Source organism: Podarcis melisellensis (genome assembly GCF_964234715.1).
Source record: "Podarcis melisellensis genome assembly, chromosome: 5".
Classification (NCBI taxonomy): domain Eukaryota; kingdom Metazoa; phylum Chordata; class Lepidosauria; order Squamata; family Lacertidae; genus Podarcis; species Podarcis melisellensis.
Genome location: NC_138537.1, coordinates 22,732,277 through 22,747,581, shown reverse-complemented (window position 1 = coordinate 22,747,581; position 15,305 = coordinate 22,732,277). Strand labels below are relative to the sequence as shown.

The window sequence follows — 15,305 nt, the reverse complement described above, 5'->3', positions numbered from 1 at the left end:
CTGCTTTTTGTATTTGCAGTGAAGAGAGCTACAATGTCACAGACTATTCCTTAAGGGATCAACTGTTAGTTGAACAGTGTGACAGCGAAGAGCTGAATTCCTCTCCTGTAAAAAACAGCACACCTATTCTTCACTCTCGGCAGACTTCTGCAAATCACCTCTTCAGATTAACTGTCCTAAACAACCATGCAGGAGAGAAGATTGAACTCCTGCTGGGAACTGAAACTCAGTAAGTCTATATATTTGACAGGAACGTATAGTTATTCAATTAGTCTCTTTAAAGATTCTGCTGGCCTTTGTCTAGGAAATGTAAAATAGTAAAATATGCTTGAATTTTCAATGGCCAGAAAAACCACAAATTTCATAAGCTAATAACGAACTCTTTTCTCACTTCATAAGACTGCTTGTTGCAGTTGTTTTATATGCCGCTCATCTGACTTGGTTGCCCAGCCAACTCTGTGAGGCTCTCAACAAAATATTAAGAATGTAGTAAAACATCAAACATTAAAAACTTCCCTATACAGAGCTGCCTACAGATATTTTCTAAAAGTCAAATACAGTGGTACCTCGGGTTACATACGCTTCAGGTTACATATGCTTCAGGTTACAGACTCCGCTAACCCAGAAATATTACCTTGGGTTAAGAACTTTGCTTCAGGATGAGAACAGAAATCAGTGCAGTGGCAGCAAGAGGCCTGAAGTAGTGCTTCAGGTTAAGAACAGTTTCAGGTTAAGAACAGACCTCCAGAACGAATTAAGTTCTTAACCAGAGGTACCACTGTAGTTGTTTATTTCCTTGACATCTGATGACAAGGCATCCCACAGGCCTTATGTCTGGGTCCCCGTACCTTCATTTCTCACACTGAGGGAACCATCAGAAGGCCCTTGGAGCTAGACATCAGTGTCCAGGCTGAAAGATGGGGGTGGAGACGCTCCTTCAGGTATAGAGGACTCAGGCCATTTAGGGCTTTCAAGGTCAGCACCAGCACTTTGAATTGTGCTTGGAAACATAAATGTCAGATAGTGGCCCAGTTTGCATGTTACATTAAACCATAGTTTAAAACAAACTGTGGTTTGATAGTTGAGCAGGTGGTGTCCACTGCTCAAGTTCCCAGGATGCTCTGCTCCCGCTCTCCTAAATGGCCTCAGTCCAGTATACCTGAAGGAGCGTCTCCACCTCCATCGTTCTGCCTGGACAGATGGAGGTCCAGCTCCGAGGCAAGAAGTAAGGCTACAGTGAACCAGGCAGAGGGCCTTCTCGGTAGTGGCACCCGCCCTGTGGAACGCCCTCCCACCAGATGTCAAAGAAATAAACAACTATCTGACGTTTAGAAGACATCTGAAGGCAGCCCTGTTTAGGGAAGTTTTTTAATGACTGATGTTTTAATGTATTTTTAATCTTGTGTTAAAAGTCACCAAAAGTGGCAGGGTATGTGCGTGTGTGTGTGTGTGTATGTATATGTGCGTGTATGTATATGTGTGGGGGGGGGGGTATTATGTGGGTGTGCTGGAAATGAAAGCAGTCATGGTCTGACTTGTCATGTCACCAGAGCTCAGATTTGTGGTTTGTTTCCTCCAAACAAACCATGAGTGGTAAGTTGAGAACAAACCTTGGTTGCCACTTGTCATTTGTTTGGAGGAAACAAACCAAGGACCCAGGTTTGGGCAACAAAAAAGACTGCGTCAGGAATGGTGGTGATGGTGAGGGGGCGGCACTGTGGGAATAATTGAGCAGCATGTACCAGCACACTGCTTGTTCACATTTAGCCAGGGTTTATTTTAAACTTTGGTTTAATGTAGCATATAGACAAGGCAGCTGCTGATAACCAACCAGTAAAGTATCATTCATATTTTTTGCTTCAGTAAGCATTAGGATGCTTAGGATTGTTTCCGTAATGCAGAGGTTTTTCACAGCGAGCTTGCCTATGCCAGTGAAATGTTAAAGCAAGAAAGGAAGAGGCAGAAAGAAACCTTTTCAAGAGAAGCAGGAATGTGGAGAACCTGACTTCCAGTGGGGAAGTGAATCTTGTGGCATGTTAATGCAGTGTTCAGTTTATATGAAAGGGCACATGACTGGGTGGCCACTCTATTCTTTTAGATGAAAAATAGGTTTGGTGGAGAGACAGTAAGGGGCTCAAGTCATCCAATGAGCATTTTGGCTGAGAAAGGATTTGAATGTAGTTTCTCCAGTTCAAGTCTATCTCACAAAACGCAGGTCTAAGCCAAGGTGCCCCTGCCTCTGGTGTTTCTGGACAGTAACTCCCATCATCCTTGATCATTGGTCATGCTGAATGGGGCTTATGGGAGTTGGAGTCCAGCAATATCTGGAGGACACAGAGTGTTAAACTATCCATGTTGTGGAGATTTCAGAAGAATACTTCCACACATCAGCACTGTGCGGAAACAGCATCTCGGGCCAGAATGGCTCTTTGAACACAGCATTTGAGTCAAGAAACTGCAAGAAAAGGAAGTAGATAATGGGGAATCTCTTGAGGCCTTTACAGAATCAGATGTTGGAAGTGTGGGGAGAGACTCTTGATTGCTAGCAACTGTTCAGTGGAGTTGTGTTTTCATCTGTAATCAAGCCATGCAGTGGTTAGTGGCACCCATTATTATCTTTAATACCTATTTTTAATCATTTAGGTTTGCATTTTTAAAGTCACACAAGATGAAACATCTGGAAGCCATGTTATGGAACTGTTTACATTGATGAGGGAACCTAACCATTCCTAGGGAGGCCCAGAAAGTGGAGATGAATATACATAGTTGGGTTTTTTGTTGTTTTTTGCTGTGTGGTTTGGTCCCATATCCTCTCCATATGTGAGATGTGTGGGTGGCTTCTACTAAGTACCCAAAAGGAGAGGCAGAGGAAAGGAAAGAGAAGTCTTCAAGTTTTGGTCAGTTTCACATTAAATACTAATAAGCTTAACTCTGATATTTCTCTTCACTTGAGAGCTATCACATGCTAATTTACTTGAACACGGAACATCTCTGTCGTGAAATTGTCATAGAAGAGCAAAGTCAGGTGATCACAATATGTCCGTGTGTTTGTGTATCTACAGTGATACCTCAGGTTACAAATGTTTCAGGTTACAGACGCTTCAAGTTACAGACTCTGCTAACCCAGAAATAGTACCTCGGGTTAAGAACTTTGCTTCAGGATGAGAACAGAAATCGCGCGGCGGTGGTGCAGCGGTAGCGGGAGGCCCCATTAGCTAAAGTGGCACCTCAGGTTAAGAACGGACCTCCAGAACGAATTAAGTTCTTAATCCGAGGTACCACTGTATAATGATCCGAAGCAATGGGAGTTCTGAACTTTGTTCAGCTCATCTGAATGCAGTGCCAGTATGCAGACCAATGATATCATTTGTGAGGCTGCTATATCTGGGGAAAGAAGAGTTGGTTATGCCTAGGTTAATTTTTGTGTTAACCAATATATGTGTCACATCTTCTATCTCTTATGTGGATATCTTGAATGTTAATTGGATATCTTCTTTCTCTTTCTGGCTGTCTCAGCTGCCCTGGGCTTTTTTAGAAGGAAGGGTTGGAGAAAATTCTGATAAGCGTTGGTGTAACTGTTGAGACCTGGATTGACCCCACCTGCTCCCTTTACTGGTTAGAATGCATTCATTGGTCTTATGCAGATGTACTTAAAATAAAGTATCTTTCCAAATAAATTTGGTTATCACCCCTTTGCTCATTGGGGCAACTTTTTTTTTTTAATGGTGTGGCATTTAGGTGTGGGGTGAATAACAAAAGCTCAGAGTGATTCTACTCGTTCCCCGCAAAAAAACCCCAAAACCAAACAATGATGCCTTGAAATTTTAGTAACACAACAAACAAGTTAAATGGTTACTGAGAAAAAGCTTTTTTCTGAATTGAAAACTTTTATTATTATTAAATTTATATACCACTCTATACCTGCAGATCTCAGGGCGGTTCACAGGATAAAATCACACTATAAAAAGACAGAATACACAATCAAAATAAAAACAAGAACAACCCAATAACCTCCTCCCCCCATTTTAAAATGCAACTAGGTTTTATTGAGTAGCTAATAATAAAAAGCAAATTAAAAAAAACAACAGAGGGAAATACATCTCCCTGAGATCTATGGGTATTATAGAGTGGTATACAAATTTAATTAATCACCAATGACAACAGCAATTCTAGATTAGACCGTTTCCCCAACCAAGCCAATAGCTATCGGTTTGCATCCTTCAGTTCAGCCTGACAGAAACTGGTCATAAAAATGTGGTCCTGCGGCAGTTTGAATTTCTGGTTCTGTTCTGCTTCATGTAAAGATTCCCCCCATAGACCCAGTTTAAGCAATGACATTACTGTATTGCTAAAAATTGTAACATGTACAGGATTTTGTTATTGCTGTTCTGGGGCTTTGTTGTTTGCAACATATTTCATTTTAGCTAAGCACTGTAGTTCATGTAGTCAATACGGGATTTGATGAAACCATGGAAACTGTCTAGCAAAATTTGATACAGCCTGGGGGAAAACTCTGGAGTTCACGAGGAAGAGGGTCAGCCTTTTTCTTCTGGCCAAGTTTCAAAGATTGTTCAGTTGTAGACGATAGCAACAAGAAACATCTTGTTTGCTGTGGTACAGATCCTGAGTCAAGAAAATTCCTTGGGATGCCATAAGCATCCAAGTAGCTTTCCACAAAACTCAAAAGATTGTATCTGTCTCTATGGAAACTGGGGGGTTAAGGGGGGTTATCTACACAATGGCCCATATGAAGTCTTGCTGAAGATGTTTTGCAGTATTTTTCTTTTCAGAAATTAAAGTAGCCCTGAAATTTCTTCTTGTACTTGTTTCTTACAACATCAAACCACTTATATACTGCAACAATATTAGAACAGCAAGTGTAATGATGCAGCATGTGGATGATTTAGATATGATTCCTTCATTGCAGTGGGGCTGGACTAGATGAACCTTGGGATACCTTGCAACACAACAATTCTGTGGTTCCAGGAGTAAAGTCAGTTTCCAAACCCATGAGCAATAGTTGCGGGAAATACCGTATGTTCCAGTGTGCAAGACGACTTTTTATCTCTGGAAAATCACCCCAAAAGTCGGGGGTTGTCTTATACGCAGGGTATACGCGGAGCCGGGACGCGGGTGGCACTGTGGATTAAACCACATAGCCTAGGGCTTGTCGATCTGAAGGTGGGCGGTTCAAATTCCCGTGACGGGATGAGCTCCCATTGCTCGGTCTCTGCTCCTGCCAACCAAGCAGTTCGAAAGCACATCGAAGTGCAAGTAGATAAATTGGTACTGCTCCGGCGGGAAGGTAAACGGCGTTTCTGTGCGCTGCTCTGGTTCGCCAGAAGCGGCTTAGTCATGCTGGCCACATGACCCGGAAGCTGCACGCCGGCTCCCTCGGCCGATAAAGCGAGATAAGCACCGCAACCCCAGAGTCGGTCACGACTGGACCTAATGGTCAGGGGTCCCTTTACCTTTATACGCAGAGCCACCTGTTGGGAAGGAGGAGAGGGAGCCCCTTCTGCCGTCGCTCCTCCTCCCTCCCCACAGAAGGGGACGCAGCTGCCGCTCTCTCCTCACTGTGGAAAGTCCTTCCGAGCGCTGCACTCACCCGCCCGCCTGCTGCTGCCATGGGAGCTGGATCTGGCCTCCGCCGTGGCTGCACGGGGCTTCACTTGGCTCGCGGGCGCCATGAAGAGCCTGCCGCAGTGAGGTGGTGCGTGGCTTCGGCCGGGGCTCCAAGGAGCTGGGCATCCCCACAGGTGAGGGCGGCGGAGGCCAAGGCGGCCGCTCACAGCCTTTTCCCGGAGGGAAAGTTTCCTACAACTGCCCAAGCTTTAAATATGTAATTGTCTTCCTTCAGTTGAAAAAAGGAATTTGTTGCAAGAAGAAAAGTTACCTCACAAGCCTTGGTTCCATTTGATAACTACTCAGAGCTTTTAAGCCAGCGGTGGATGCAAGCGTTTGCATGCGATGTGGGTGAGCTCCTGTTGCTCTGCCGTAGCTCCTGCTGGTCTCATCTTTCCTTCCTTTCAGTCATTTTTTCTTTATGTACTGAAACTTTGTATGACTTGATAGCTCGTTTTTGAAGAGTTTGCTGGAATCATTCATACCCTTTCCGGTCTGAAAAATGAACCTCAAGCTGTCTTACATGCATCATAAACCACCATAGATATATAACTGGGATTCCAGGCTTTTAAAAGCGGCTATAACTTTCCTGAAAAGGTATTCTCCTGTTGAATGACCTAAGTGAGAATCCCTTTCACAGAAGATTACATTTCACTGAAAAAAAGCTTTGTGTGGTACCAGTGCATAACGACATGCCTAGGTCTTTAAATCTGTTCTTTTGAAACAGATCGTAGCTTAGCCGTTTGTATGAATGGTTTGGTGGGAAATTATTATTGGCCATTTCATCAGTTATCAAAATGCCTCCTAGATATTTTTTTTGCTTTGGAAAGATATATACTTCTTCAACTAAAATCATCATTTCAACTCTGATTTTCTCCATCCTGCTGTTCTGTTAACAATATATTGGTTTGGAGCACTGCAGGGCTTTAATATACCCTTGTCCATAAGATGGGCATTCTCTGGCATCAATTTGAAATGTCTTTGCTTGCAGAGAGCTCTGTAAAATGCTGGATTGCGAGATTCGGCTTGTTTCCTTCTGCTGCCCAGAAAAACACACTTATGTTTCAGAAGCCTCACCCAGTATCCCCGCCAGCTAGTTCAGAAGACATATTCCCAAGGTTAATATATGAGGTGTCTACTGGGGAAGGACCATAGCTCAGTGGCTGAACATTTGCTTTGCATGTAGAAGTGGGATTTCCCAACAGACAGACACAAAGAGGCCTTCAGAGAAGATGAATATACTTTCCCATAACAGTGAGGGAGGCTCTGAGTTCAGGGAGTGCAACAAGGGCCATATATCAGCCGACTGAAAAACACACTTCAACCTTTCATCTCCTTTTCTAGGAATGAGCGTGCTCGCTGGATTACTGCACTTGGGAAGAGTAGCGATAGAGGGACCGTGGATCGGACAAGTAAGTGAGCAGTGAAACTGTTCTTCAGGGCTTTGACACGAGATGCACTTTATACAGATCTTAAAACATAGAAGTAAATTTGTTGCCTTTCAGTATTTTGTTGTTGTTGGGGAGAGGGAAGGAAGGACCATAACTGTAATCATCTAATAATTCTCTCTGAACCATTTTCTTTTGTGTTAAGCAAAAAGGAAAGCATATTAGCTCTCTGGAAAATTGGGTGAATTAAAGAGACATGCTCCAATATGGGTGATTGCAAGATGTCTCTTTCTATCGTACTACTTGGTAAAATGGTTGTTTGAATCCTTTAAAAAAGGAGAAGAGGCAGAGAAGATATAGAAGTTCTAATTCAAAATAATTCTAAAACTCATGATCCAGACAACTAGGTACATGAAGTCCTGTTGTAATCAATGGGGCATGATTGAAATTGGTTTTCCATTTAATGCAGTTTTAAAGAAACCAAAAAAAACCTTAAATGTGTCAAAGAGCCATTGTAGTTTGTCTGCTGTTGACCAAGGCCTTTTTATCAAATCATTTGGTTCCTGGAAAGTGAGCTGGGAAGCAATCGGCTTGTCTTTTGTTATCACTTAAACTGAGCTTACCCTTAGATTTACCATGTGGATCAATAAATATTCTCTCTTCTCAGCACTAACCCAGGTAGAAGTCATCAGATCATACACTGCGAAGCAATCAGATGAGTTATCTCTCCAAGTTGCTGATGTAGTTCTGGTCTCTCAGAAAGTTAATGATGGTGAGTGGAATTGCCTATTGCTTAGTTGCCATAAATGGAAACAGTCATTTCATACCATCACAAGGATACTTACTTAGCATCTGCCTTAAAGCTAAACCACAGGAGACCTGGGGATGGGTGAATTGGTCCAGTTCAGTTTTGCACATCAGTTTGCAGTTTTTTTTGGGTTTTTTAAAAAATAAAGTCCTCAATGAAAATTATTAGTATTTTAACAAATTTCTCCTAATACAAACATTTTTGTAAGGGCTTTTTCTGTAATATAAAGCATTTTTCTGCACATTTCAATCTACTGCACACCACTCCACTTGGTGGAGACCTATGCCCCTGGTAAACTAGTACCTTGCTTACGATATATTGGTATGATTACTGCAAAGGAAAGACATAGCTTCAATTGGCCACAATATCAGAAAGCAAACAATTATCAGCATATCACTGAATACACTTGCAAGCGGGCACATCAAAAACATTTGGCTGGCCACTCTTTGAAGCGGGATAGTGACTCAAGGTTATAAGTCTATACCCACTTTCCTAGGAGAAAGCCATATTGAAATCGGTTTGACTTGCTTCTGAGTCGACCTGTGTAGTAGGATCAGTAGAGCTTTGATCTGATCCAGCAGGGACCTTCTGTTTTAAAGAAGCATCATATTTAGTACTTCATTATACATTTCAGGTTGGTATGAAGGTGAGCGATTGCGGGACGGAGAGAGAGGCTGGTTCCCAATGGAATGTGCCAAGGAGATCACTTGCCAAGCCACAATTGAGAAGAACATGGAAAGAATGGGACGCTTGCTGGGCCTAGAAACAAACGTATAGTCCCTCACTGCAGTATCTGTTCTCTAGGGTTTGCACTAAGGAACATCTGGGGCTTCTTGGTCTCATCCAGATGGCCATTTTATAGTTGAAGCATGTAAAAATAACCACTCACAGATAGGTGTTGTCATTAGGAATGGAAGCAGCCACTAAAAGCAATTGCATGCTGGTGGGGCTGTTCAGTACAAAGCAGTAGCAGGTCGAACTTTTTATTCCTTTTTTATAACCAATAGTCACTTTTAATTAAAACCTGATTTTACACTTATAAAGAGTTCCTAATAGAATTATGACTTCCTTGGATTATCACAGTGGACTAACAAGTCTTGAATCAATTTGAATGCACCTCCTTTGTTTTACAGACCAGCTCTGGAACCTGCTCCATTTATCTTCCCTTTTACATTCATTGCTAGACCCTTTTGATTTCTGTGTAATTTTCTCAGTCATCAAGGGAGGCCAATGTGCAAAAGCAGGCATTAGCTGGGGGTCCACATCTTTTGATGTCCAGATGGAGCCATTGAGTAGAATCTACCAATCATTAGCTACGACGAAAGCCTGTTGAAATAGGTGACGGGTGCCCACTCTGTCCACTCTGTTGATTTCACTACAGTTTACAAGTCTGAGACTCCATCTTGCCATGTGATGCCCCAAATCTTCCTGATGCAGTGCACGTGGAAGGTGTTCGAGTTGTCGCTCCTGGCGGGTATAAGTTGCCCATGTCTTGCTGCCATAAAGCCTTGTGCTCAGTACGCAAGCCTGGTAGACCTTCATCTTGGTACTGGATGTTAGCATCACATCCTCCCATACCCTTCTGGAGAGGCGAGCCATAGCTCAGTCCAGCTCAGTGCTGGTGGCTATGCTGGAACCCAGGTAGGCAAAAATGTCTACCACCTCAAGCGTGTGGTCATCAATATTGATGTGTGGAGTGCTGGTGACATCCTGACCCAGGATGTTGGTCTTTGCCAGGTTGAAGGTGAAGCTGAACAGCCTGCAGGTTTGGGCAAAACTCGGTAGAGCTTCTCCTGAGTGCACTGTCCAGCTTTGTCGTCTGCAAACATCCCCTCTCGGATAAGGACTTGCCAGAGTTTTGTCTTGGTGTGTAGACGTGCCAGGTTGAATGGACTCCCATCACTCCTTGAAGTACACTCCATCTTCAGTCGAGCGGACAGCATAGGAGAGCAACAGGGAGAATATGCCAAAGAGTTGGAGCAAGAACGCAGCCCTGCTTCACACCACTCCTTATAGAGGTGTCTGTACACCGACAGCTCTCTCTCCTCCTTTGGACAAGCAAGAGGCAATATCAGAGTTCAGGGGAACATTCCAGCCAGCCAGAAGCAGTCAAGGAGGGCATAAAGCAAGACCAGTGAGAAGTGTGGCCTGGGTAGAATTTGTAACTAGGATGAGGCCTGAGGGTCAGAAAGAGAAGCCTGGAGTTTCTGGGCTTGAGATTCCCTACCCTTTCAATAAGCTAGACAAGTGTTGGGATTCTTACCAGGCAACAGACTCATGAGTAGGTGGTTTTGTTTTCACAACGCTAGCAACAAATGGCTCTTCTGCAGTAACCCTCCCTTCAGAAAATGTATTGAGAAGGCAGATCCTGCATTAAGTCCTTCTTACCTATTCATTAGGGGACGTGGGTGGCGCTGTGGGTTAAACCACAGAGCCTAGGACTTGCCAATCAGAAGGTCGGCGGTTCGAATCCCCGTGACGGGGTGAGCTCTCGTTGCTCGGTCTGCTCCTGCCAACCTAGCAGTTTGAAAGCACTTCAAAGTGCAAGTAGATAAATAGGTACCGCTCCAGCAGGAAGGTAAACAGCGTTTCCGTGCGCTGCTCTGGTTCACCAGAAGCGGCGTAGTCATGCTGGCCAGATGACCCGGAAGCTGTACGCCGGCTCCCTCGGTCAGTAAAGCGAGATGAGCGCCGCAACCCCAGAGTCGGCCACGACTGGACCTAATGGTCAGGGACCCCTTTACCTTTACACCTATTCATTGAATAAATGGGGTTTCTACTTTTAAAAAGTCTTCAAGAGCAGCTGGGTCTTAGTGCTACACGAGCATGCATGCTGGATTTTAGTTTCAGAGCAGGTATTTCCTCTCCCCCCGCCTCCCATTTTTTAATAACGCCTTGTTGAACCAACAGGTTACGTGACATTTTTGTACCATGCCTAACACCAAGCCTGCCTCAGAACATTGGCAGGCAGGCAAATGCACAGCATGAGAGCATCTCACGTGTTAACTGGATTGAGGAGCAGGCACTGGAGAGCCAGCTCTGTATCTCTCGTAGCATTTTCTTAGAAACACATTTACAAGGCTAGAAATACTATTGACTTCCACGTTACGTCCAAGATAAGTGTTTAGACCAAAATTAGCGTAGAGGAACAAGTTCAGTCTTCACTTGTGCTTTTGAAAACGTGTTCTGGCAGTTCCCTCCCACCCAAAAAGCTGTTGAAGGGGGAGGCATTAAAAGATATTGTGTAACAAGGTTTGCCTGTGGACCTGGTATGGTTTGCCTTCCCTGGATTTAGCAGTTCTAAGTGCACTGTTATGAAATGGATACTAGTAAACATGGATGAAGCAAAAAATAGGAAGTGAAAGCAGTAAAGGAATTGATTTTAAAGTGGCTGAACACAAGGACCATGTTCCAAAGTGTTGCCCTAATTTAGAGCAACTCAGTTGCATTTTATTTAAGCAGTCTTGCTCCTATCATCACAGCTAGCTACCTATGATTGAGGCTACTGGATTGTAGCCATAATATGCTGTCTCCCCCTGCCCCTCTAGAGAGGGGGAAATGTTATGATTTCATTGCCTGCTGAATGTCTCATGATAAATCTCCACTTAGGAGTCTTGGCAGGAATTTCTTGTGAAACGAAGATGTAAATAAGAGTTAATTTGTAATTGCATTTGTAATTAATTTATAAATAGGAATTCATTTGCAATGCGTTTCCTTTTTATGTAAATAAGCATGGCATTTTCTACATTTGTATTATAAGGAACTTTGTAATTTCTCACTTTACAGGAATCGAACAGTGGTAAAATCTTTTGACATTTTTTCAGATGGATGGAAAATAGTACTGTAATATTCATGACATAACCAGACAATGAATTCAAATAGTGTTTAAACCTGCACATTAGTTTCTACTGAAGCATGTATTAGTTACAAGCGCTGGAGCCCCTGTTATAAAGGCAAGTGTTGTATCTAAAGTTGTGGAAATGAAACGGCCTGTGGCTTTTGCGATTGCCTTTATTTTAAGCAATGCTGTGAGTGGGAACCTGTGTAGGGTTCTTTGCACTACTTTCAATACATTAATCACTTTGCATGCAAATAAATCTGCTTCTACGCCCATCCATAAGACTGCAGTTCTTTTTGTTAGTAATGCAGAAATTATTACTAACCCAAGTAACCACTCAGTTTGTTATGCATAAGCAGTATTCACACCTGAACTGCTCATTGCACAGGAGCTAAACTTTGTTCCCAAAAGGACACAATGAGTGACTAGTTAGCACCATTCTGTACATTCTCTGGAAATACATTTCAAGGTAACGGGCCGATGAAAGATGAATGAGACTACTTTGAATCTTGTAGAGACATTTAACAAGTCAAGGTAACCATTAATTCTTTTATTGGGGAATGCTTTTATTGTCCCCACACCCGGATTTGCTTTTTCTACGTATCTACCAAGTATTTGTATACAATCTATACACTGACAGCAATTCAAAGTGGGTAAAGGTTAACCCAAGTCATTGAAATTTAAGTTTGGCTTTAATTCACTTAAAGGCATAACTTGATTTTTCTTGTTTGAAGACTGTGTTGTTGTTTGGTTGTTTCACACAACAGTTCATAAATCAATAAAGTATATGCACATCCAAAGCACCATAACCTGGAAAAACCTGAAACACAACTTTGAAACTGCCAACATTGCTTAATTTTGTGCTAGCATCAATTCATTGTTACTAATCAATTTTCAGCCCCACATCACTGCTCAGTTGGTAGAGCATGATACTATCATGGGTTCAAGCCCCTCCCCATTGGGCAAGATTCCTGCATTGAAGGGGGTTAGACTAGATGACCCTCTTTGTCCCTTCCATTGCTACAAATCTATGAGAATCACTATATCCATGTACAAGTGTACACAAGTGGCATGTACACCTCATTACTATTTTGTTCATGGTGATGAGAGGTGAGCATATGCCATCTCCATGTTCCAGGAGGAAAAGATGCAGGCCACTCTTACAATTCACTCTTACAATTCACTGTCTGCTTTTGTTTTTTTTAAAAAAAGTTTGGGGTTCTGGGTTCATTACTGCCAAGCTAGAACTCTTGGGTGGTATAACTTTATTTGCAAGGACACAAGTGACTTTTAAGATGATGGAAGAGAACGGTTTTCATAGAATCATAGAATCATAGAAGTGGAAGAGACCACAAGGGCCATCGAGTCCAACCCCCTGCCAAGCAGGAAACACCATCAGAGCACTCCTGACATATGGTTGTCAAGCCTCTGCTTAAAGACCTCCAAAGAAGGAGACTCCACCACACTCCTTGGCAGCAAATTCCACTGTCGAACAGCTCTTACTGTCAGGAAGTTCTTCCTAATGTTTAGGTGGAATCTTCTTTCTTGTAGTTTGGATCCATTGCTCCGTGTTCGCTTCTCTGGAGCAGCAGAAAACAACCTTTCTCCCTCCTCTATGTGACATCCTTTTATATATTTGAACATGGCTATCATATCACCCCTTAACCTCCTCTTCTCCAGGCTAAACATGCCCAGCTCCCTTAGCCGTTCCTCATAAGGCATCGTTTCCAGGCCTGTGACCATTTTGGTTGCCCTCCTCTGGACACGTTCCAGTTTGTCAGTGTCCTTCTTGAACTGTGGTGCCCAGAACTGGACACAGTACTCCAGGTGAGGTCTGACCAGAGCAGAATACAGTGGCACTATTACTTCCCTTGATCTAGATGCTATACTCCTATTGATGCAGCCCAGAATTGCATTGGCTTTTTTAGCTGCCGCGTCACACTGTTGGCTCATGTCAAGTTTGTGGTCAACCAAGACTCCTAGATCCTTTTCACATGTACTGCTCTCAAGCCAGGTTTTAAACTACACTGGTCCTTACAGCTGCAGCACTGAACTGCTCTGGGGCAGTGGCTGCTTTTCGTGTCCTTCCTGAACCATTGTAATGTATGCACCCACTTTAAGTCAAGCTGGAATTTGAGTCTGGGCCCATAGAATGCTTAGCCCACACAAATCTAAAGATGCTTGGGGAAGGGGGGAGATATCGAATAATAAAACTTTGTAGCCCCACGTAAATCAACAGATAATATAATAATTTACTTATCTGGATACCACCCATTGTGTAAACTTTTAACAACTCTAAACAGGATTGGTCTTAGACAATATATGACATACCTGCCTAGCCATGAAATGTGAGAAAAGCCATTCTGAATTCTGCATTTCTCCTGACTTTTGAGTAGAACACTCAGCTGCTTTTGACTCTAAGTGTGCTGTTACAACATACTCTTAACACTATTGGAAAGCAGTGTGTGGGTTTGTTTTTAAAAAGCTTTAATATTTCATTTTGTATAGTACTGCAATAACCACTATAATTATTTCCCACACTGCATATGAAACCCTTCCATTGCCCTCTAAGAGAATCTCACTAAGGCATCAAAATACAAATGGAGGCAGCTAAATTGTTTTCATGCATCACTGTCAAAATGGTGTTTTGGGTTTTTTGGTGGGAAGACTAACCCTTCCCTGTCAACATTCACACATTGAGTCCTGGAGCGTTTATCTCAAAGATAAAATCACACAGGATACTGCCCAGAGGCAATCTTCTTTGATATTTCACATTCAACACTATTGGCAAGTTACTAACAGCTTAGTGTGATCATTCTGAAATGATTGTTGTTGTTTTTTTCCTATTTCATTGATCCAGCCTTACGTAAATATTTTATGACCTGTCTGTGGCTTCTGATGTTTTTCTTTTAACAAAATACATTGGACAGCAGGCTTAAAAGTAAGAAGATAATGGAAAATACTACACTAACATAGGTACAGTCCTCATCTTCTTAGAATCACGTGTATTTAAAAGCAGGAATACTCTTTAAAAGAAGCTATGCATTCTACTCTCCAGTAACACAATTGGACCATGAGAACACCTACAAAAACATTAGTAGAACGAATATTGCCAGTCATGCTTACTGCACTAGCCTTTGTGAAATGGGAAATATTTTGTAAGACATCCTGTGATACCTGTATTTGGCACCTGTATTTGGTATAATACAGAGCATGGGCAAACGAACAAAAGCCTTCTGTTGCTTTCTCAATTTAACCACTACCTTGACTGATAGAGGGAAGTGATGTGCAGATAACCTACTGGTGATGCTCTGGATATAGTAATTACGCAGAATAGATGATGTCATAGAACTGTAACAGCATTTTAGACATTGCATCTTAAGTATGTTTTCATTTTCAGTTGCAGCGCTCTGTATCCAAAAACAAACCAAGCAACCGTCAGTGCATTAAGGGTAACAAAAGATTTGGGTTGAAACTTACCTAACCAGGAAAGCCGATACATGTGTTGGCTTCTACTTCAAGGCTTACCATAGTCATCTGGTTGGCCACTGGGAGAACAGGGTATTGGGTTTAGCTAGGCCTTCGATCTGTTCCAGCAGCGCTCTTACCTAACGCAAAGAAAAAGCCCATTCGTGCAACTCTTCTC

At 42.7% G+C, this 15,305-nt stretch overlaps 1 protein-coding gene and 2 long non-coding RNA genes across 3 annotated transcripts in view; 2 read left to right on the top strand and 1 right to left on the bottom strand.

The window, feature by feature from the left end:
* Positions 1–8,864, top strand: part of ARHGEF26 (Rho guanine nucleotide exchange factor 26) — a 65,740-nt gene extending 56,876 nt beyond the window's left edge. Inside the window, exons 12-15 of the mRNA XM_081910904.1 lie at positions 20–229; positions 6,970–7,037; positions 7,681–7,785; positions 8,456–8,864. Coding sequence (XP_081767030.1) covers positions 20–229; positions 6,970–7,037; positions 7,681–7,785; positions 8,456–8,598 — 526 coding nt within the window. The 3' untranslated portion in view covers positions 8,599–8,864. The remainder of the gene's footprint in view (positions 1–19; positions 230–6,969; positions 7,038–7,680; positions 7,786–8,455) is intronic.
* On the bottom strand, positions 8,812–11,790 carry LOC309369974. Its single transcript, XR_014168295.1, has 2 exons — positions 10,574–11,790; positions 8,812–10,209 (listed from the first exon to the last, which is right to left on the bottom strand). It is a non-coding gene; the product is annotated as an uncharacterized lncRNA (long non-coding RNA).
* A 1,079-nt stretch (positions 11,791–12,869) lies between these two features.
* Positions 12,870–14,235, top strand: LOC309370012. The gene is made up of 2 exons (XR_014168351.1): positions 12,870–12,970; positions 13,674–14,235. It is a non-coding gene; the product is annotated as an uncharacterized lncRNA (long non-coding RNA).
* Positions 14,236–15,305: the final 1,070 nt, after the last annotated feature.